This window comes from Pleuronectes platessa, chromosome 22 (assembly GCF_947347685.1).
Source record: "Pleuronectes platessa chromosome 22, fPlePla1.1, whole genome shotgun sequence".
NCBI lineage: Eukaryota > Metazoa > Chordata > Actinopteri > Pleuronectiformes > Pleuronectidae > Pleuronectes > Pleuronectes platessa.
The window spans coordinates 1565520-1590735 of NC_070647.1; the positions used below are offsets into that span (position 1 = coordinate 1565520).

Below are 25216 nucleotides of genomic sequence, written 5' to 3' on the forward strand. Positions count from 1 at the left end.
GGCACTCAAAACAGGTCAATTTGAGGAGGGCTGTTTTAGACAGGGTAAAAAGGGTGCTGTTTTAAATGATCCTTGTGATATTTTGACCAAAATATGTTACAGACATTTCATTAAGACCCCAAGGAACCATATCAACTGTGGTAAAATGGGCATAATATGTCCCCTTTAAGTCATGTGAAGGGCTTTGAGCCCTGATTGGATCAAGGATTTTCTCCATTATTTTGAGACAAATAGTCATTAAAAAATGGGACAATAGTTATTTGAACATTTAGGATCAATGTTATTACTATGAGTCGACGACTGTGTGTTTAAAACAGTGCCAGCGATCAATCGCAAAATATCAAATAGCATATCACACTGTGAACATTTTATGTAAATCGAATGATAGTTGTAAAACAAAGCTTACTTCCTGTAGCCAGTAGGTGGCACCATCACTATTATTACATACAGACATATAGATCTGTTCAACTAGGCACTCTGATGTAGCTTGAGCAATTTTGTGTCAATTGGACAATGTTACCACAACTTAATTTTAACCTTTCAGTAGGTGGCGCTATGACCCTGCACTAATATGAAAATATGGAGCTGTTCAAGTCAGGATTTTGATCATAGGTCAGTAGCTCGGAGTCGGTTGGATAATGCAGAGTGGATTAACAAAGTACTTCCTGTTTCATGGCGAATCAGTATGTGGCGCTATGACACTGAGGAAATATTGACACAGACCTGTTCAGGCTTGGACTTTTATCAGGAGAGAGAAGTTTGGTAGTGATATGACGATGAACACTGGAGTTATGAGAACATTGTGTCCTTTGGCGAAGGACTATCATACCATTGAGGAAATGTCACAATTCTGACCCAATAACTTGACTGAGCTCTTTTGAGCTGTATATTGTAAAGCAGCCAGGAGCAGTTCATCAAAGTATAAAACGTGTCACTTCCTGTAGCCACTAGGGGGCGCTGTGGTTTCAAGTCATAATTTCTGTGTAGATGTCATCAGGCCGGGACTCTTTTCTTACATGTTTAGTTTGGACTCGATTAAACAATGTATGTCCGAGATACAGAACCTCGTGTTTTGATGGCGTTTAATCAAACTTTGGCGCCAGGCCACGGTCACAAGGTGTGACGAAAAATATATCTCTAAATCAGTTTTTATCTCCATCTTGTTGTGATGACACTCATCTTCATTTGAAGTTGATCTGATGAAGGCCCTGGGACAAGTACTTCAAAGTACAAATGTGAACTATGGCCAAAATGACCACTCAAGCCAAAATGGCGGCCTTCCTGTTTGGTCTAGCAATTTTGTCCAAGAGACTTATTTGTTTTTTATGAAAACAAAAATGCCTCAATCGATTTTTGTACATGTCGGCCAATCGTAGTGCTGGGGCTGCTCTTTAGGGGGCGCTAGTCATTTTTTTGCCACGTCCATTCCTTAAATCCTTTTGAATATCTTCATGGGGGAGATGTTAATACCCACATGTAGTTTGAGTGAGATAGAACCATTAACACTGAAGTTACAGCAATTTCGTGTTTCATTGCGAGTTGATGAACTTTGAAGTCACGCCATTAATATGGCGTTTGACGAAAAGTCACAGTAATCTTAGGTCTTCATTATCAATGTCTTGAGACCCATTTGTTACAGTTTGACATGGTTGAGGTCAGTGGATGAGGAGGAATACATCCAAGTGTAAGACATGCAAAAAACAAGACATTTCCTGTTGTCACCAGGGGGCGCTGTGATTTCAAGTCATGATTTCTGTGTAGATGTCATCAGGGCGGGACTCTTGTTTCACATGTCTAGTTTGGACTGATTGGACGATGTATGTCCGAGATACAGAAGCTCATGTTTTGATGGCATTTAATCAAACTTTGACGCCATGCCACGATCACACGGTGTGACGAAAAATCGATCTCTAAATCAGTTTTTATCTCCATCTTGTTGTGATGACACTCATCTCAATTTGAAGTTGATCTGATGATAGCCCTAGGACAAGTACTTCAAAGTAAAAATATGGAATATGGCCAACATGGCCACTAAATCCAAAATGGCGGGCTTCCTGTTGCTTTTTTCATAATGCTCCTTGAGTCTTTTTCTATGATTAGTCAAGATACACCTGTGATATTGGTGAAAATCGGTTATGTGGAAACCTAGGGGCTGCATTCCAGGTGGCGCTGTTGAGCCATTTGGCCACGCCCATTTCCAATTACTTCAGAATAGGTAAATTGTCACCACTTTCTAATTTACTCCAAAGTTTAGAAACTTTTTAAGCATGTTAAGCCCTCAAAAAGCCCATTAATTTTGGTTAGAATAAGAATAATCCTTACAGTTTCAATAGGGCATCTCATCATTTGGTGCTCGGGCCCTAATAAGCTCTTTGATTCAGGTCAGTGAGAGAGGTGGTTGGGGTTTTAATAAACAGCTTGTGACTGAAGTCAGTCTGAACTTGTTAAATCAGACCAAGACCTTTTTTACAAATTTTAACCAAGAGCTGTGAGACTTTGAACGGAACCATGGGGAGTACTACAACATAAGTTATAATTATATATCATATATTTCCACAGTGTCTCAATGAGCCGGTGGAACCAGAGTGGATCAGACTAGGGTTACAGAGCGGCACCGTCTTGGTTGTCTTGGAGTCAGATCTACGGCTGAGTGCAGCCCCGACTTGGCAGGAGGATGTGTTGGGAATCGATTCACGATGGCAACAAGACACAAACATATGTCCAAGTCATCACAACTTAGAATCAGAGAAAGAAGATACAGAAGTGGACATGAAGAGATGCAGGCAGATGTAAGGGCTGAAAAATAGAGAGAAACCCTGTATGCCAAACACTTTCAAATAAAAACTGCTAATTAAATGATGGAGATTCTATTTAGATTGCTGGGGCTATGTCCTGCCACGTGTAAACAAATAAAGGATACATAACATATATCAACTATACACTATACAATAACAATGCAAAGATAATGGGGGGGGGATCTTTCAACTGGATTGCTGTGTAAAGTTATCTCTGGAGTTTCAAGAGATTTCATAACAGAGGTGCAAAGAGCAAGTTAAGCCCCAGGTGGAAACAGCATAATTTCCCATTAATCAATTTAACTCTACTTTGCTTCTTTATTGATAAATAAAACACTTATAAAACACACTCTAGATTTCACATTAAAGTCATACCAGAAATATAATGCCCTTTGAGCTGCTGGCAGGCTTTTAATGTGAAACCCATGCAGGATCTTTAAACAGGAACTTTTGTGGTACAGAAAGTTCTTCGTACCACAATGCACAGGGTTTTCTCAAGTCATGTTTAGATATTTTTACTTTGACTATTTAGTTTTTTCCCCCAACTCTAATCTGCATAGATACCCAAGTTTTATTAGTAAGCCAAATGACATTAAGTAAAAGGTTGGCCGTTAAGATTAAAAGTACACAGCAGTAATTGATACTGTAGCATTTTAAGCAGCAATGTAATGTTTTCCTGCGATAAAGTTCACTTGTATAATATAATTATAAAATAGACAAATTTGAATCAATGAAAATGTGTCTTATCTGTAACACTACATTTAATTTCTCTCCAACATTTCTCTCCAACACCACCTGGTAACCTTAAGACTACCAATTTAGCGATTTTCATAATGAAAGGATATACTGTTCTGTATGGGTTGAGAAAATTATACAAGCTTGAAAATGATGAAACCCTTAAATAAACCCCAAAATAGAAAAAGGACATTTTGGAAACATGGCTGCAGCTTTTGGACATTACTCTTTCTACCTAACAGTGATGGTAGATTTAAATAAAAAAAATCTTAGATGCAATCGTTTCATCATATTCATTCCCTCACATTTAATATTTGGTCCAAACCCAACACCAAACACATGAAGAGAAGACGGACTCTGACAAAGCTCTGCCAGACGCACTCACTGTCGGAAGTCACACTTCCACTACTACGTCAGACCGGCCCCAGCCAACCGGGACACTGCTCTGCACCCATCACAGTCCTCTCTCCCCATCACCATGGCAACCCCATCCCATCTGCAAAGCAAGCTGGGTGTAGGAGGAAGGTGTAAACGCTTTGCACATTGCTTTCCCCGCCTCCCATGCCAGCTCTCACTATCATTCTTTTTTACTTTTCTACCTGAAACTCCCTCCATCCGTCTCTGCTTCTATCAGCAGGTAACAGATGCCCAGCTAGTCCCCGTAAATATCTCCTAATCACCGTCAATGATGATTCATGGGCCACACAGACAGATAACTTCAGGGTGCATATACAATTCTCCCACACTCATACAGGCAGAGGACAGATGGGCCTTTACGTGCTCACGATTGACAGATTGCACAGAGATTGTCTGGTGCTGGACGGTGAAAGCACCTGGGCTGAAGGCACAAGAGAGGAGAGTCTGCTAAATGTCAACCACAATACCTACAACACGTACAAATCTGAAAAGAATGTTTTTTATATTGTGTAACATGTTTACCCTTATATGCATAGCGATAAAAATGAAGGAATCTTGTGATTCAGAAGTTAGGAATGAAAGGTATTTGGAGGAACGATGCATTCCCCTGCATGCACACTGTATATACCCCAATTAGGCAATGCTAACTTTTTTACATAACAATGGCATTTCATAATGTTGTCATACCATATTCTGATGAATGATTGGTTAATCTAAATTATATATAAGTGTCTGTAATGCAACTTTTACTATATGACATTACTTTCTTAAAAATATATACATACATATATATATATATATTTTTATACATTTACTGACCTCATTGTTCCTTCGTCATGATGGTACTTGTCATATGTATCATTTATCACCTTCAAATTGCCTTTCTTTCTGTGCATAAGGTACCAAGGTATTAGTGTGCTGTTTTACTGGTGCATAACACATCTCCACTGGCTATTGGTGCCACTGAAGCAACACAGATGCCGTTTCACTCCAGAGCTGCTGTTTATGATATATAATAGGCGCTATCCTGTACAGAGGTCGATCAGGAATTGACAGCTCTTCACCAGAAACAAACACTGTTTTTAGTATGACAGTTGTCCATCATCTCCCAGTTTACATAACTTTGCCTAAAAGACATTAAAAACACCCACTTGTGTCCTAAAACCACCTCTAATACCTTCATAACGCGCATTCACCTTCATAACTCGCCTCCACCTGAGAGCCAGACAGACACGATGCTGCCCCAGCCTTAGTTGTGTAGAGGAGACTTTTTCATACAGTCCCAAATGATCTACTACAGCCCTTTGTTTTCATAAAAGCATTAACATCATACACATCTGCAGACAAAGCTACTGCAGGATTGTATGTTTGACTTGCCAGCGCAGCAGTGACTCCAGAGCTAAGGTATACAACTGGCCTAAGATGAGGCAGCTGTGCTTAAGTCCTCCCGTTAACAGTGGGTTAGGGTTAGATAGAAGAGGGGAGAAGAGAAAAGAAAAGAAGGGGAAGATGACGACAGTGGAGCGGAGAGGAAGAGACAGCTGTCATTAGCACTCTGGTATTATGACGTTGTGCTGTGTTTGTCTGGATGTGGTTTAGCTGGAGTCTGGCTCTGACTCTGCCCGTACCATAAGCAGACTCACAAACAACTCTGCCTTGTGTTTGAAGGTGCGACGTGTACTGTAGCCTTTTCACGTCAACAAGCCATAAGTCATTATTTAGAATAATGACTGTGAAGAGAGGTTATTGCAGAGAAGTGTGTCCGTCTGCTCCAAGCCTCTAAGCATCGAAGCCTCTGCACTGCATTTTACAGTATAGAGAAGAAAAAACCTGCTTTACAACACTGATATTATATAGCAGAAAAAGATAAGGGCACTGTTCCTTCAGTAAAATCCAGCTTTTTAGTTCAGGGCAGATCAAACACATTCCAAATTGTCCAAAACACAGGCAAAGACAGCAATTTCAAAATATATGTTGTAAGCCAGGTTTTTTTCTTTGCTGAGGAGTAGGTAAGAGGATTTTACTGTCATGTCTGTGAAAGTGGATGAAAAAACGACTTAAATCAGTGTCCAAGGCTAAATAGTTCCACTTCATGCAATCACAACTTGTCCATGCATAACAAATGAGATGCAGTGAGAGTGGCATGGTGCATGTCAGCTTATTCTTAACGAATTTGTACTTTCCTCCAGTCTTATTAGGCAGGTCTAGTATTTAGCTCTTGGCTCCAGCTCCATTTAAGTGCACAGACATGAGAGCATAGTTTGACATTGTTGGGCAAGAGTCCCTGCTGAACTGGCCATGTGGTGGGATCCACACAATGAGTCGTAACAGTAAGGCCTGTGAGCAAAGATGAAACCAACTCTAAAGTTTCCAGCTAAGATCAAGCATGGAGATAGCATCTCCTCTGGGGGGTAACTTCCTCCCTGGGGTTTTCCCAGAAACCCCTGCTCTGCTCCTGGCCGTTCCCACTCTGATCTGACCTCTGACACTCAATTGGCTTAAAGCCAGCATCATCCCATGACCACACCTCAAGGAGGCTGGGCCTCCACAGGTTAATAAGAGGGGCTACTCATCAATAATCGCTGCCCATTCCCGATTCCCTGAAGATAGAGCTGACCTTTCCAGTTAGTTGATCCGGAGGTAATTTTAGGGAGCATTTACAGACGTTTGTTTTAATTCCATTTTCTTTTATTTCTTTAATTCAGTCGACGTTTTATTTTGATAGGACTTTTTGTTATTTTAACTTGAAGGAGATCGCCAAAGGAAGTCCACTCGCCGGCCGAGATCACAGACTTTATTTTTCACGATCCCCACAACAGCGCCACAGCTGATCATCCCTGCAGAAGAGACGAGGCCGAATTCCGTTCCAAGAGCAAGAGAAGTTCGCTCTATTCGGCCCAGCGCTGACCTCCGTTGCAACCACAAGACCCAGCGGAGCCCCGCTTAAGAGGCCAGGACTTCACTCACCTAATTCCGAGGATTCGCTGACCGCATGTACCCCGAGGAACACAACACGAGATTCACTGGACTTCCCGCAAATCCGCGCGACACGCGCAAGCAACACCGCGAAGGTCACAGTAAGAGGCTTTATTGTCTGGGCAGAGACTAGTTTAAATACTTAGCGTGTCATGTTTATTTGAGTGTTTGTTTGTAGATCGCTGATCTGTTTTTAGCCGTGTAACGCGTGGCGAACTGGAGACGTCACATCCGGTTCCTTTGTCTACTATGTTCTGAGAAGCGCGCGTAATAAGCCGGCACTTCCCTTTTTAAAGTGTTACCGTCAGAGATATTGTGCGGAGATTTACATCTGTTAAAAGATACATCTCACGTAACTGGACTGCCCGCTTCGCCGGAAGTTTGTCTCTGACGATGTTTTGAGAGCTTTCCTGATCTCTCTATCTCTCCCTCTCTCTCTCTTTTCTCCTAAACCTGTTTTTACACACGTCCCGACCTACACTTACATATTTCATGTGGCATAGAAAATTCTAGATTTAAGGAGCCTTGATACATCTCGACGCCATTCGGCGCCAGAACCAGGAGATAAGAACTCTCTTTGTCTAAAGCCTCCCCTTTGTTAAGTTCAGTGACCGGCAGCCATTTTGCTTTTCGCAACGTGGCTTCATTCATAAACCTCCATCTTGAAAGTACGTGAACGTAACATCCTGATCCTGGCCAGACTTCGTCACCACGTGATCTCGTCATTACGCCATAGCCAGTCCCCTTTCTCTTTAGACACACACACCCACACACACACACACATAGAGACACAGACAGGCAGACACACACGACCACACACACACACACACCAGTAGATACCCAGTATTACCTGTGTGACCATTGTGATAAGTGCTGCTGCTGCTGTTGCCATCTTTGAAATATTGGTTTTGTTAAATGAAGAATCATTGAAATAACATTAACTTATTTCCCCTTTTTAATAAATACTTTTGTAATTAAAGTATTTGTATTTCTGTGATTATTTGTACATGTGTATGTGAATACAGCTGGATTACTATAGCCTGTGCTCGAACTTAAACCCTTCATTGTGTATTATATAATCATTAATATTAACTATTGAGATTATTAATTTAACTTTTATCACTTGAGACTGATAACTATAGTTTGACTCGTTGGTCCCTGTAACCAGGGTGGTGCCCCGCTACGATAAGCATTAATTACAGATTGTTTCATTCTTAATTGATAATTTTATTGTTTTCATTAATTATTTAACCATTATTAATTGATAACCGTATCATTTCTAATTAATTATTTTACTATTCTTAATTACTAGCTTTATAATTTTTAATTATTTTTAACAAATAATTTCTACTTTAATAATCATTTCTCATGATTATTAATAATTAGCCAACGTCAAATCTACTACTACTATTGCACAACAACATATTGGGAAAAAATTTATGAACTACACTTAATCCTAGAGTATATAATGTCAAACTACTACTTATAGCTGTTAAGTAATAAAAGGAGACATTTAGAATGAAACTTGGAACATTGGACTTTCTATACGAAGTAATAGAAAGTAAAGGATGGTTGACATAGAAAAGGGGCTTTACTGGAATGGTTAATTTGATACATTCTGGCCTATGTTACCATGTTTATCTGCTTTTAGTTAAGCCAGGAAGAAAGCAAACAAAACAATTCATGGGAAGGTTGACAAAGTAAACATCTTGTTTATGAAAGGAAGTAACAGGGTTTAGGGAAATTTTGGTCCTTGAGAAACATGAGTGCTAGCAATAGCTTGGGCATTAGTGGCTGAGGGGTAGAGTGGTCATCCTCCAACCTAAAGGTCGGCAGTTCGATCCCCAGTCTGACCCATCTGCATGTCGAAGTGTCCTTGGGCAAGATGCTGAACCCCGAATTGCCCCCCATAGAAAAACTTTTTTCTAGAATTGTATCTATTTGTTGTTTCTTTTCATCTGCTCTTACTGTCTTGTGGACTCTGCATCATCAGCTTGCCTGACCTCCACTCTCTTTAATGCTGTCATAACTTCCTGAGTCCTCCTCCTCTTCTTTTTTTCCTTGTATCCATCTTTTCCTCTTTCACCCCAGTCATGTTCAGACATGGTGTGTACTGGTGTGTCCCTGACCACTACATGGGGAGTATGACAGAGAAAGAGAAAGAAGGGACTTGTGGAAAAAGTAAACTGAAGTATGAACAATTATTGTTCATGGCAGGACATTTTGTTCAATGGTTCAATTTGGTTTCAAATGAACACTAGTAGTGACACAGACCTGGGACCTCATCTATAGAACAGTGCGTGGGATTCATACTAAAAGTTGCCGTGTGCACAAACAAAATGTTCCCTTTATAAATCACAGTCCACCAGGAAACGTGTGTACATAAATCGGCCTCATATTCCGCCCTCTACACTGCAGCCTTCTACTACAACATTAGCATGAAAAGTGACGTGCGAACAAAATGGGGACTGATGCAGCAGTTGGAAATGAGGCCCCTGGTATTGCCATATGTCTTGAATGATGCAATCACAAATGCTTCAGGTTTCACAGTCATTCAGCAGTGTGAACACAAATGTATCCAGTGTCACATTGAAGACAGATTTTAATTCAAGGTTTGAACAGGTCAATTTGTCTTGGTCTGATTTTCGCCATCTGTGGAATCAGCCGTTATTTGCAGCCGTAACTCTTGAAACTCCTGGCCCCACATACACTACCAATCCATGTGATGACTGCCAAGCTTACGGAACCATGTGACATAACTTATATCAGAGCTTCTTCTGTTTCCTTATGCTCTTTTAGAGGTCAGCATTATTTGTGCTAATTTGATTTGGTTTGAAGTGATTACATTGATGAGGACTCATTTTCATCCGACACTGCCACTGGATAATTTGAGTCAATAAAAGTGCATTTGGGGTTATTTTTTATTGCATTTTCAAGCATTACATTCAATTTAAGTTCGAGTACTAACTCGAGGCCCATCTCAGCTTTTGAATTTGGACATGATGGGACAGCACTGGGCAGGCTTAGGGAGATGAGAGGGTTCATTCCTGCTGATTCTGCCTCCATCAGGACACTGGACCCTCATGCTTTCGGAGGAAAAAACCTTTCCATTGCTAAATTTAGCACCCTCTCTGGCCGAAAGTCAACAACACCAAGATATAACAAACACTTTATTACCCAATGTTGCTCTCAAAATAAAACCAAACTTTCTGGCTGCCTTGTCAAGTCACACTATCCATGTTCAAGGATGATAAAGAAAGGTATGTGTGTGTGTGTGGGGGGGGGGGGGGGTGCTTTCTTCTTGCTGAGTCAGAAATAAGGAAACATTTGTTCGGCCAGCGCTGCCAACATGTCCGCCCTGACCCCTTCGGAGGGACATGAGAGGATCCTTTGAGTCTCCATTGCACTGGTCAGCAAAGCAGGCTCTAACGCGGCTGTGTTGCACTGGGAAGTCTGCAGCAGGCTGGTGGCAGCATCCACCACTTCAGTAGCCAAACTGGACACGCTGGCAGAAAAAAACATGGCTGGTAAAAAACTCCCTTGACACTGAGCCCAGATGGACCCATAATGGCAAAAAGAGGTGCATAAAGGAGAAGAAAAAAGAGGGAAGCGATTTGGAGAAAAATCCCCAGATTTGGATTTTCATGTTGTCAGTTTTGAAAGAAAAGCAATTTCACACGATTGTGCTGGAAATTGAAAACTGTCAAGACTGTCAAGAGCAGGAAAAAAGCCTCTGATCAGTGTAACTAATTATAAACGCCTGAAGTACGTCACTGTGAGTGTTTAGGAGGGTTCTTCATTGGTGTATTTTTCATTTTCCTGTGGAAGAGTTGGCAAAATGGAGACATCACAGCTGTCAGGTTTTCATGTCAGGCCTTCAGAACCAGTGAGGTTTAATCTGGCAACACAACTTACTTTCAACAGTCATACAGGGAGAAATGCATCAAGAAAGAGACAGTGTCAAGGATCTATATTAAGTGGCAATTAGTCCAGAGTGCGAGACATTTTTCATTTGAAAAGGATTCTGCAAACCCATTCAGATAGAGAAGCCACAAGACAGAGATTTAGAAAAAGAATAATCAATACCAAAGAGGCCAAGGTAGAAAAAAAACGGAAATAGCTACAATGAGACGTTGATTGCTGATCTTTTCACTTAGTCACTGCAAAAATGGCCAGACTACTAAAGACTGATGACACGACAGCAGTGTTTAGAGAGAATGGATTATTCCTTTTCTTAAGCATGCAGGCTAATCTCAAAAAGATGGATTAGGAAGAAGTAGAGGAGTTGGACGAGGAGTGGAAAATCCCTCCCGGTTACTGCGTAGTGTCCAAGTTGGTTTAGAGACACTGCTCCGCCCGCCTCCGCTTAAATACAATGCAAGTCACTCTCCATATGCCATTAGTCCGCAGTACAAGTGACATCCGAGGACACCAGAACACAATATCACCCTCTTTCTTTTCCCGCACACATGCACACTTATTGCATTATACTCTTGAGCACATACATCTCTTTTGGGGCGTAGTATATATGCCTAGTAAGACAACCTGCACTCACTCAAACACACATAAATAAACTCTTCCCTGGCTCCTTGCCCTCTGAGATCTGCTCTGAAATCTGTTCTGTCAACACCTAAAAATGCCCTCTGCTCCCTCCTGTTATTAATGTCTAAATGTGGCTAACGTGCACCACTCGCACACTCGACTCGACTTACTACTCGGGGATAAAACCTAACAACCAAATCAATATTCATTGGCAGCGGCAGTGTGATTACATTCCCACCTCCAACTGCTGCTGCTGCTGGGGCCTAAAGATGAGCAGGGGCAGCCATACATAATGACTACAGGGAACCATACACTCCCACCATACACAACATGGCAGTTTTCAGCTCGCACACACACACACACACACACACACACACACATAGGGATGGAGCTGATAGAATGGCAGGTGCAGTGATGATGAATGAAATTCTCCCACCCTCGTTTTGGTTACTTTTACAGTTTGAACTGAAAAAACGGAGGGGAAAGAAACATTTTAAGTGTTTTTGTTATTTTTTATGGCTGCTAGCAACACAATGTTAAATACTCGGGATCCTTGATTTGGTCGAAGGTGTTGTCGTTTTTTCTTCAAACACACCAACAGGAAGCCTCTGCAATAATAAAGCCATGGAGGGCAGGAGTGCATGAACCGGGATTTGAGTAAACGCCTGTACAGGAATCTAAGAGAGATAAAGCGAACACAACCACAATGAGGGCGAGCCAGTTTCACTTTTCAACCCCACACCTGACCTTTTATTGGGGAATTCTGACAGACTGTCCCACAAGCAGACGAGAGCAGAAGGAAAAATCCCAGAGCTGATAATTCTGGAACATCACCTGGACGCCAGCTTAATTTAAAGGATATAACGCCCCCGAAAAAACAACTCCTGTTATATGACATCTTCTCAAGTCTTTTAAATTCACAGTCATGTCGGATATTACTTAAAAGTAAATATAAAACTACCACTTTACAGTTATATATGAAGCCAATGAGGATTTTCACAATGATAGCACCATCATCACCGCTGGTCTGAGATCATATAATGCCACACCTTTCACACCCTTGCTAAATAAGATTTTAAGATTCACAGACAACAGCAGGCTCCTGTTCTCCAGACACTGTGGTTCTCAGGAGGGGAAGATGGTGTGGTGATGGCAGCTCTCCCATGTTCCAAAGTGTGTCAGACTGAGTGCAAACTCACACACACACACAACACACACACACACAGCCCCTTACAGTTGAATGACTAACTCTACTCAGACCTAAACCTTATTCCAACTGAACCCTAAAACCAAGTCTGAACCCTCAAACAGCCTCTTGAATATGTGGGGACCTCACAACCATAGAAAGCCATGTCGGATATATTGAAACTCTGAAGGGCAGACCTGCTTGTCTATCATTTCCCAACAGTTTCTGTTAATTACTCAATTTTCGTAGAAATGCTGTGCGCTCGGTTGGGTGTATTTCTATTCTCAGACAAGTGTACCCAAGTGGTAAACATATAACAGGTTCATTACATAATCCCCCTTTTATCAAGTATGATCATGGGTTAAAATACAAGTTAATGAATGAATCAATTCACTCAAACCTTTCTTTGGTAATTGATTGATACTGAATGTTATGAACTGTGAACAGAGGCCAGCAGCATTTGTTAATGTAATGGCTAAACTGCCATAACTCAGCCGAGTGCATCTTGGTCTATCGTTTTATTTTACTTTGGACTGAACAAGAGATGCATGGGGGACTGTGATGTGGAACTGATCGTGTAGAGTCTAAACTATCAGTGTCAGCATTTGTGTCGTAGGCCGAAAACCCGCTATAAGTTATTGAAGCTGCAGTGAAATTTAAGCGTCTAAAGAAATTAAATATAATAAATCAAACTGGTGTTTAGCCTGTTTTTGGCAAAGCGTTTTTTTTTTTTTTTGTTTATTTCTGTATATTTTGCTTTGGTATTTTCCTGGTAAAAATGATGTAGTACATTTTTCTGAATTTATATGTGTTTGCCAAACATTCATATACTGCCATGTCAAGTGGAATGAAGTTAATAAGGAACATGACAGATCTGTCCTTGAAATGTAAACACCCCAGTAATTGTATCCTGTGTGCCAACTGATTCCCTGGCCTCCGTAAGGACATCCTAGGTTAGCTTCTTTTATGAGATATTTTAGATCTCAACTGAGTTCCTATAAATGGAAATGTGTGTGTGTTAATGCCTTCTTCTCTGTGGCACAGCCCTGTCATCGCCTCTATAATGAAGTCCAGACGCTCACACAGATGGTCATCAGCTCAGTCTAGTGAATGACAAGTCAGCCTCAGGCTGTGGCCACTTCTCAACCCACAGTCCAAGCATTACTCAGACAGAGATTCAGGAAGATGTGGCACTTAAAGTGGGGAAGACACTACGGGATCTACAGCCTGTGATGCTCAGAGTCTGGTAATGTGGAGTTGTGGCTGGTCTTGAAGTTTTGTACAAGCCTGTGCAAACAAGCTCACAATGGAGTGTGACATGTTCCCTCGTAGCACACAAAGGTTGAGTATTCAGATCCAGGGTTAGAAAACAGGGGAGCTAAGCAGAGCTCTGCTCCCATGAAAAGTACACAAGCTCCTCTGAAAGATTTCTCAGAGATGTTTTTAGTGGCAGCTCTAAAAAACTGTTCATTTTCGTTTCACAGATTATATTATATTTTACATACAGTAAGGTTCCTGAAATGTGACTTGTCAATGTTGTGTGTTTATTCACTTATTGCATTCCATTTTCAAAATAATTAACACCATTCTCTGTCTTTTCCCTCTGTGCTCATCCATGTGTGGTGGTGCTGCCCTCAAATCACTAGTCACCTGGACTTCTCATCACTGAGTCGGTGCGCGATATTTGATTGGACTGTAAAATAAGCAGTGTTTTTATTCAGTATTTTGGATACGTTTATGGATGTCAGAATGTCAAAACGGTAAAATCCCAGTCTCGGACAATTTGGATTCCCAAAACAAACTAAGACATGAACGAGATAAATATGACAACAGTGCACTGACTACAGCCAGCCCGGCTCCACTACTGATTCCTGCTGGTAGTGACAGCTCCACTGCGGAGCTGGGGGGAGGGAGATGCTTCACAGGCGGTGGTGCCTTGCACCTGCCACAGTAACCCTGGGTCTGAACATGGTGATGCATCATTGCCTTTCAATTGACAAGGAAGCAATGGAGTGATTGGAAAAACAGGAATATATCTTCTCTTGGCTAGTTTCTGTTTTTTGTTGCACTCCACAAAGTGAAACATCAGGAAAGTAGGGAAAGTGACAGTCAATGACAGAGAGGCACAGAGGGAGAGAGAGGGATCCCCTGCTGTTTATTTTTTTGTAGTTAAAAACAAGTTGGCTAAATAATGCTCAGCATTTTTGGTTCAGGTCATGTGTTGTTCCTGAAGGTGTGTGTATAAGAACAGAAAAGTGTTACCTGTGTCCCCCTGCTTTTGTGATTTTGTTTTTGTTTGCTCTGATTAGGCAATAAAAGCTATTCCTGAATCTTATGTTGTTGTTATTCAGCCTGTTTAAATGTAATTGACGGTATTGTAGTAAGAACAGTATGATTTTCCCAGGAACCCTGCAATTGATGTATGTACATGCATGTGACATGGTAAGTATTGGGCTGGTGCGCACAGGAAAATAGGGCCCGCCCGAATGCTAACTCAAACCCTGTTCAGATCTCAGTAATTCTCCTTTCATCTAAAATAATGAAGACTTTTATAAAGAGTTGCCAATCCAGCTGTATTCAAACCTGAGCTTCCCGAGTGTCTACCTATGCTCCTTTGTCTCCAATCTACTCTATGATTCTGCATGCTATATCATGTTATATCATGAATGCAAAATCAAAAATGGTTCCAAGTGAATGACAATAACATAATTGTTAAATAAAACTTATTTTCAACCCCATCCTTTCAACTACCCATGGTAAACCCAGTGGTGTTAAAATTATGAAAGGCATGAATAAGGCAAAGACAGCAAAGATTCCAGCTCCTCCATTGTGATGATTGGGTTGGAGGCTCGAGGATTGGATCCTGATTGGCCGATTACAGGTTCCCATGTTTGAGGTCACTCACCCCGGCGACTCAGCTCTGTCTCCCTGCACCTCAGTTACAGCTGGCACTACTGCCACAGACCAATGAAGGTGAGGAATTTCGAGTTTCCCGCAGACATTCCAGACAGGAAGATTTTAGTCTTTCTCGAGACTTTCCCATTCCTTACGTCCAACCAATGCATGTCCGTTGTTCTGGAAATCTCTCTCTCACACACACAGTAAAAATAGTGCCGGAGTTTCAAATGAGGTCACTCGGGTCAGACTCTGTGTGCAGCTCACTGCTCTGGAAACACAGGGGCTTTGAGGGAGGCGTAAAATGAGTGTGTGACATTCAAGCCTTGTGTACAAGCAGGTTACAAGGCTGAAAAAAGACACATTACAAATACACACACAGACACGCACCCACACACCAAGACAGACTTTCGAAATACCCCAGAGGCATTTCACAAAGACACCAAACAAGCAGCCCACAGAGCAAACTGCCTTATTAGCTGCCCTGATCTTTGCAGCTACTCTGCCTTTAAAGGACCAGCAGAGACTCAGCCTGGTGAGGCACGCTGGATCTGTCACAGGCCACCAGGCTCTGTGTGTGGCTGGCTGTGCACTGGGCTCAGTTCTATGTGTCCTTAAACTCTACATGTTCTTTCAAAAAATGACTCAATGACTGTGTGACTCAATATTAACAGTCTTTTCGTCAGATTAGTTTCCCTTTTTTCCTGCTGTTTATTTCATTTTGGAACGAAATTCTCGAAATAACCCTCTGGGACATTGGAAACCAATAAGTGATAAGAGGATTGGTCCAACAATACCAGTCTGGGATTAATCAAAGCCATAACAAAATATATCAAAAAGTTTCAAAAATCAATCACATGTCAAAGAAGAGATGAGATGAAATAAAATGTAAATCACCGTATCAAATAATTGCCCTGGAATAAGTCACAAATTATAAATTACATATTGAAATAATTACATAATTTACTAATTATAAAACTGCTAAAGTAATTCAGTACATCCGCTTAATTACTCAGCTGAGCTCTACCCTTAAACACCCTCCTCCTTATTAAACAGAACAACTAAAGAGAAGATTATGGTTTAACATGCGACCGGCCTTCTTTTCTGAGGGATTCACTGACCATCAACATTAAGGGATTATCTTAGTCCAGGTGACTGCACACAGCATCAGTTTAAAAATCTGCCAGCTCTGGACCGTCTGGTCAACTAACTGGTTAAATAATGTTAGCAAGCCGGCTGGGATAATGCATATTTCTAATGTTAGAACCTATACGCCACCAACAGCAACAGATCATCAAGATAGCATCAAGCTAATGCACAGCATTGTCTGATGAGCAAAGAGAAATCAAACTGATATTAGCTCTCCATCAAACTTGATGTCCCATGTTACTAATTAATGCATTACAACCTAACAATAGATGTAAATACAATTTAGTTTGTGGTGTAAGGGCATTTTTTGGTACAGTGCAGGATTATTTATCAGATTCAAGTTGTTTCAGTCCATAGTTTATTTTGTGGATTAAATTGAATAACACAAACATTGTTCCTAGACCAATGACTGTACAGAAAGATGGACAACGTGTCACCTAATCTGCTGCCATCTTACTCTGGTGATGTCATTCGGAGCCACAGTCTCTGCAGTAGAGATCATGGCATGAAGCAATGGTATCCTGGTCCCGCCAAAAATATTTAGTAGCATCAAAAAACTAATAAAAACAGGCTTAATCACCATGATATTAATGACCTAAAATGAAAGAAATCATATTTGTAAAATATACATTTGTAAATTCGGTTTGGTTAATGTCCTAAAGGATGAAGCTAAACAGGACTATGAGCATGGCAAGTGGCTTGAAGGATTTCAGTGCTGAAGGTTTTCACTGCTGCCGATGGTTCTGTCTTCAACTACGACTTACACTTAATAATAAACAATATACAGGCCAAAACATGTGTGGTCCCAGATCTTCCTAGCTTCTACATCCTTTGCAGGGAAGACGAGAATTAAAACTCCAGTCACTGTAGAGATTAAAACACAAATTGTTTCTTCATTTTGGATCTAAATCTCTCCTTAACAGTCTCGCAAGAATAAACATTCCAGGCCTTTATGTTTCTTTCAGTTTGTGCTTGAGCCAATGTGTGATACCACTGTGCCCCCTGACTGACCCTTTTACAAGAGGTCATGTCCCACAAGGCCTGGAAGAGAGGTGAGAGTTTACATAGGGAGGCCAGGCGGGATTCCCAGGCCCGTTAAACATGCCTGAACCAGGGAGACGCTGCCTGTAACTTTATCTGATGGACAACAACGGTGCTGCTGTGCGTGTGTGGGTGGGTGTGTGTGTGTGTGTGTGTGTGTGAATAATAGAAGGAGCAGACAGGAGAAAAAACAAATATGGGATTACGAATCAGTGACTAAGTAATGTAAGAAAGAATGTAGCCAGACTGAAATATGGGAGATATAAAGGTGAGATACACACACATACAAACACACACAAACACAACTCACAATGCACTATTGTAGTCACACATAAATTGACATTGCACCATTGAAAGATATATCCAAGCTTCTGCACAAACCCTCACACTTTAGACATCTCTTCAATCAGAATGTCCATGAGACAGCGCCCTGTCTTCACCACTACAAATTAAAACAACTGTTTGTAAATGGTCTATATTTATAAAGCACCTTTTAAGTCTGGATGAAAACTCAAAGCGCCTTACGGTACAGATTTGCCATTAACACACAATCATACAATGTTTTCTATATTACACATCAATCAATCAGGGGCAATTTAGGGGTTCAGTGTCTTGCACAAGGACTCCTCAGCATGCGGAATGGGGAAGAACAAACTGCCAACCTTCTGGTTATGGGATAGCCCGCTGTTTCTCCTGAGCCACAGGCACCCAGGAGGTGTGCATGTTGAGTATAATGTCAGACAGAAGATGATGTAAGGCCTGCAGAGATTGGCACAACCCTGATAGCAGAATACAAGGGGTTTAATGGAGGCTTGGTTCACTTTCACATTCAATCCTCAATCCTCAAGTGGGGGTTCCTTGGAGTCTTAGAGCTTTAGGCTTGATAACCGCAGGACAGCTACCAAGAGCAGGATACAATATGCAACCGATACATCCCAATCCTCCCATCGGCCCTCTAGTCAAAGCTACACCAAATTAAAATACATTAACATGCACTGCCTGACAACTGCTAGGGTGAAAATGTTTCCCTTGACATTTTTCGCTCGCCTGCTGACTTCTGGCTGCTTCAGGGTATGTGCCTCTCTATCTTGTGAAGACTCGGGTCAGGGGGAGTGAAAGCACGGGCAGGGTGTGTGCCTGTACGTATGTCGTTTACTGACAGCTTTGCCAGCATGATCTAAAATGATCAACTTTTTCCTTTGGCGGCTATCAGGACGGAAAGAAGATTGCAACAAATAAGATACAAATATTTCAACCCTACCTTCAAATGGTTGGGCAGGAAATTGTACTTTTTTGATTCTTGTTGTTCTGGGTTTTTACCATCATGGTTGAATGCACTCATTTTAAGTTGCTTTGGATAAAAGTGTCAGCTAAATTAAATGTAATGGTCAGTTTACCCAAATAACAGATGAGCCAAAACATTATTTATACATGCCTAAGAAGCTGCTGGTCCTCCACATGAAACCAAATCTGTCTGTCAAAACCTCTGAACGGACCCTGTGATATCTGGCACCAAAATGTTAACAGCAGATCCTTTTAGGATGGCAGCAACACGGCTCAGTCTTGTTCCAGCACTTCCCCCAGCACCTTGTCTCGGGTTCATGATTTTTCTGTCCCAAGACCACTGACAAGGGGCACTCACCACCTCTGACCTAGAGATTCAAAGATTGTCTGACCCTGGTTCTGGCCATACCATAATGATCTGGGGCCTCATTTAGCAAAAACATTGTTTATACCAAAAGTGTATGTGCACAGAAAAGCTAAAAATGGCATACACCAAAAAAATTATCTGATTTATAAATGGGGCTGCTAGGGATAAAGGGGTCATTGGCAAAGGAGAAGGTCGGCGATTCAATACTAGTCTTTCCCATTCTGCGTGCCGAAGTGTCCTTGAGCAGGATACTGAACACTAAATGTCCCCTGACAGCTGTGCCGTTTGCATCGAAAAAGTTGTGCCCATAGATGCAGTGTATGAATGTGTTTATGATAGGGTGAGTAGCAAAACTGTACTATAAAGTAGGGATGCACCGAATATTCGGCCACCGAATATATTCGGCCGAATATTGCAAAAAAGGCCACATTCGGCCACATTCGGTATCCGGTAAAATGAGTGAAAAACAAGGCCGAATATTAGCGGCGCGTTTTAATGACGCAAGCAAACAGCGTCTAGTGACGCGATAAACGTAAACAAAGATGTCCGCGAAGAACTATAAATCAAAAAGGGTCCGTCCGATCCGTCCGTCCGTCATTCCGAAACGGACTCGGAGAAGCATATGATTTATAGTTTTACGAGCCTTTTTGTTGTGAAAACAATTCACCGCCAGAACAGTAGATGGCGAAACGAAAGTCGAGCTTAGACAAGCCTACCTCATGAGGTATATAGAATAAGTCCACGCTGGTTTATTTACGTCCTCCCGGCTCCTCACACACAGTGAACGATGGCAACTAACAGAAAAAGGATGTTGATGACGCGACAGTTTTTGCTGAATAAAGTGACACCCAGCGGGTCAAAATGCTTTTGTTATCGTGTCTTAACGCAGCGGTTCCCCGGTCTTGTTTCCAAACTGCGTTGCTAATTCAACAGCTGCAACAGCTTGAAGCTACACGGAGGCAGCTAGCTCCCCCCAGCTTCCACACACAGTCAGCACGGACACCCGATACTAACTACTACCAAGTGTTTGCTTCTAACCTGACGGTGTTTGAGAAACAGTGTCATGACAGCCGTGGGATTAAAGTCAGCGGGTTTTTGCGCTGTTCCCACCGCAGTTAGCATGGTGGCTAGCCCGCTAGCCCCGTTATCAAAGTTCGTTATAACCGTATGTGACCGTACACACATGCTGTAAGTGCTCTAACCAGCCACCGTCAGCCGGACAACGCCGCTGGCTTATCACATTAATCATAGAGTCGTAGTTGTGATTTTGGTTTATTGTGATGTAGGGAATGGAACAGGAAGTTTCCATTCCGAAATGCTGGCGTTAGCGGACCAATCACAGCCAAGTGCTATCCGTGGGCCGTCCGTCATTTCGACGTGTAGTTAGAAAAATGAGAGCTGCACGAAAAGCTCTCCGAGGAGCCTCGGAGAGGCACGGAGAGGGCGTTCCACGTTGGAGAGGGCGGTCCTATCTTTCCGTGTCCGTCAAAACGGAGAAGCATACATTGGCCTTAAGTAGACCTATGGCTTGATACAGGCACAGTTGTTTTGTTTTAATGTTTTTGTCTGTAAAGCAATTTGGGTTGTCTTGTCTCAGATGTCAGTTTCTTTCTGATGACAAATCTGTTCTGGTCAGGGATATGTTATGTACCTGTAAGTGTTTGATGTTACAAGCACACTTGCTATTTACCTCAGCCTTTACATTATTGTTTACATTATAGCCTACTGTTACTTAGTAGACTTGTGCCAACTTTTGCACTTTTTTGCACAACATATTCAAATAAATAATGAAAAACTTAACAGCCACATTCGGTATTCGGTATTCGGTATTCGGTATTCGGCCAAGCGTTTGATTATTATTCGGCTTCGGCTTCGGCCACAAATTCTCTATTCGGTGCATCCCTACTATAAAGCCCTTTGAGTGGTCATCAAGACTAGAAAGCTCTGTAGAACTAAAGACCATACACCTGAAGGGAAAAATCTCTTTACAAATCAGAGTCCACCTGGATACTTGCATATGTGGATCTGCCTCATATCCTGCCCTCTCTACACAACTGTTTTAAGTGAGACTATCTCTTCAGAGACTAGTTCAAAACTAAACACAAAAAACGTCCAATTCTCTATAAATATTAAATTTCAATGCAGTGAACATGCACAAGTTAAACATGAACATGAACAAGTTAAAGAGCCATCGTTTCACGTTAAAAGAAACCTACTGGGATCAAACTGCCGTCCTTCTTGATAGAGGACGATTCCCCAAAAAGTTAACACAGAGTACATTTTTGGCTGTGAGAATATGTCTTAAGTAAACCATGTCTACAAAAGCACTGTCGATATCAAACATGAACATAATTTGATTATTTAATTCTTTATTCTGCAGAAGTGTTGGCAACAATTCCTTTAACACATACAGCAGGAGGGTATGTAAGTAAAGTTAGTGCCAATATAACAAAGGTCTTAAATGTGGTCCAGTTATCGATCTGTTGGTGGGTTTCTGATATAACACTCTCAAAACACTGATGCAGAAGTTCCCTGAGCTTCTTTGTGGAGGTTAGAAAAGAACGCGGCTGCCAGCGGAGCCACGGCTCATCCATCCAGAGGCGCTGCATGCAGAGAACTGTGCCTCCTAAATCCGAGCTGTGGCAGCACGTCTGCTCAGCCTCATGCTGGTGTGAAATTCCTGTTTTCTGCTCCACCTCACCATTCATCTCTCTGTCATCCCTGCTGCCCCATCACTCAGATACAGCTCCACATCACCGCTGTGACACAGGGCCTTTATGGCACTCTGGCACTACACCTTTTACCTCACCATTGGACAACACAGGGGCTGATCCCATAAGGGCTATCATTTAAAGATTGATAATGTGACCTGGTATGAAATGAAATGATACAGACAGTCTCTGTCTCCTATTGAAAGATAATGATTTGTAGAGAGCTACTCTAGTTCTGTTCATAGAGAGCAAATACCCAGAAAGCGTTAGTCCCTGTCTCCTCATACAGTAAACCTGTTGTATAGCAGGTCAGCAGCACTGAGGCTTCACCGCTGTACAGTCGTTGTGCTTCTGTTTTGCGCGTATAACCGCAGGTTTCTTTGACTGTGGCAAAAGAGCCAAATCCAATTACCCAGATTAACGTAGAATGTGAAGATACAGTCGGTTTTCGTTAGTGTGGTGAATTGAAGGCGGGTGCGTGCGTGCGCAGATCAGCTAGGGAATCGTATTCAAAGACTCCCTAAACATGGTCTCCTTTTAAATGTTCACCCGCAAATTATTCGTTTCCGTGAGAGCTTGATGCTTTCCCTCGATCCAGGTGGCGAGAACCTCTGGGTGGATCGAATCTGATCGGGTCGGGCTCAGTGCCCACTTTGCCAAAGCCCACTGCTCTCCGCGCACAGACTCCTTTCTCCTCCAAGCCACGTTTCTGGAAACAAAAAGCCTCGCTACCATCTCCAGTCAGCTGAGAGGCAGCCAGCGAACTGCGCGCGGCTGCTGACGTGCGATCACAATCCAAACGCGCACCCGAGGCGCAACAAGACAATGTGCCAAAGAACGGAAAGAATCGGGGTTCTGTTGAATGGTATCAATCATGTATCCGCTGCGTTACTGTACACACTGGACAAACGGAGGTGTCAACGTGCCAGGAGGTGCCAGACAGGATCCCATACACACATTTATACACGCGAGAGACAGAAGAGGCACCCTACCTGGCTGGAACATACTTTGGAAATAAAAGACGACCAGAATAAAGGATCCCAAACAAGTGGCAAATACCATCCGGCATATCCTGCTCATCCTCATCAGTTCAGCCAGAGTGTGTTTCATGGCGGGCGGGGAGGCAGGAGGGTGCAGCTCGATCTGTGCGTGGATGAAAGGCTCCGGGTCTCTGCTGGTACTGATGAGGACTGTTCGCCGGTCAATGAACTGGACGCTTCCAACATGGAGCGTACCACTGCTGTAAGGGGGGGGCTGCGTGGAAGCCCCCCCCCCCCCCCCCCCCCCGCCCCCTATCGGAGGGAATGAACGCGTCCACATGTGCACATCCATTCGAGAGCTTCACCCTTTCCTTTCCGTTTTTAAAACACTATATGATTTCACTGTAGAAAGATAGACATCCATTCACAGATCAAATGTATCCCAGAGATGGTGGAACACTAAGCCGTTCAGATCTGTTTACAGTGGTGACCAGTATGATACGGTTCTGGTATAGTCTGCATTGTAAATTGCTGCTTATCATAAGCTTAGTAACAAAAAGGATGTGAGTAAATTTTGTTATCGTGTACATTGGCACTTAAAAACTGAGTTTTAGTGATAAAAGTACATCGTAGTACTTTTTGATAATGAAAAGTTTTGTCTGTTTTACTTTCCTAGGCTTTTTGTAACTTAGATTTTAAAAAGTATAAATAAAGTTATTTTTATGAAGTTATTACAGTTGTAAATGTCAAATGTCGAAAGAGCAATTTCCCAGCCTGAACATGCACAGCATTGGGATAAAGTGGTGCCCGTTTTGCCCCACAAGCAATAAGTGGAGTAAAGCACTCGATCTTCTTCTGAAATGTAGTCAGTTGTGCAAAGAGTAGAATAGTTAAAAGTATATTATTTCAATTGTAGGGGACAGGGTTAGGGTTATTTAAGGACAGTACTTGAGTAAATGTAAACAGTTATACAATTCTACTCTACTACTTTATATAAGACAGATAATATTAGTAGTTAATTAGCAAATGACGATTTTTTTTTTACATGTATAAATGCATACTGTTATAGATTAAACTGCCAAACAATATTACAGCTTGCTCCACCTAAACGAGATGCAATATTAAAATGCTACATACATATTTATGCAGCAATAAACAAATCATAGTTTAATATTGTTACTAATATATCCTACGTGTACTGGTTAAAATACAAAAATCCTTTTGATTCAAAGGACATATTTTATAATTATGGCTTTACATTTTCCAAATTCTCAACTTATATTTTTACTTTACTTTCCTTCCTTCCACTGAATTCTGAGTAATAACAGTCGTGGTGGTACACACAATGGTAATGGTAATCACTAAATATCCTTAAAGAAGCCAAAGTAGTACAATTAGTAAATGTATTGCTAGTATTTATAACTATATATGGAAATACAGTTATCCACAAGCAGTAACAAGTATACATTTTAATTGTAGTGGTACACTTAAAAGTGGTAGCAGTACAAGTGGCAGATGTAATAGCAGTAAAAGACGAATTGCCATTAGTATTTCAAAGTAAATCATTGTAATTGGTGACATCATAGTATTATAAAAGAAGGTTTTTGATCTTGTATTTATATAGTGCTTTTCTAGTCTTGATGACCACTCAAAGCTCTTCACAGTACAGTTTTACATTCACCCGTTCACACACACATTCATACAGTGCATCTATTATTAACCGCACTTTGTTAAGTCGTTGTTCTATGAGGGGCAAATCAGGGTTCAGCATCTTGCCCAAGGACACCTCAGTATGCAGATGGGGAAGACAGAGGATCGAACGGTCGACTTTCAGGGTGGAGGACGACCGCTCTACACCTCAGCCACAGCCGCCGAAGGTATATTTTCTAATTACCCAAAAGACTCAGATTTACTTTTCTTTCAGTACTGCATTTGTTGCCTGTTCCATACAGAACTCCAGTGCCATCTGGTGGTATAACAGCAGAAAAGTCAGATGAAACCAGAGAGCATTGTGGTAAAGGGGCTCCGTCTTTTCCGTCTTTGTTCGGTTTATTTGCAGGTGGCAACCAACAGTGAAGGTGCATCACCGCCACCTACTGACTGTGTTGGAGAGTGAATCAGAGTTACACTAGTGTGAC

The 25216-nt window shown here is 41.8% G+C and overlaps 1 protein-coding gene across 2 annotated transcripts in view; it reads right to left on the reverse strand.

Moving 5' to 3' along the window:
* Window positions 1–23284, reverse strand: part of chst11 (carbohydrate (chondroitin 4) sulfotransferase 11) — an 87381-nt gene extending 64097 nt beyond the window's left edge. Inside the window, exon 1 of one of the 2 annotated variants that reach the window (XM_053415376.1) lies at window positions 23106–23284. In XM_053415376.1, coding sequence (XP_053271351.1) covers window positions 23106–23208 — 103 coding nt within the window. In that variant the 5' untranslated portion in view covers window positions 23209–23284. Of the gene's footprint in view, window positions 1–23090 lie in introns of both variants that reach the window. The other variant, XM_053415375.1, reaches the window with a different exon arrangement.
* Window positions 23285–25216: the final 1932 nt, after the last annotated feature.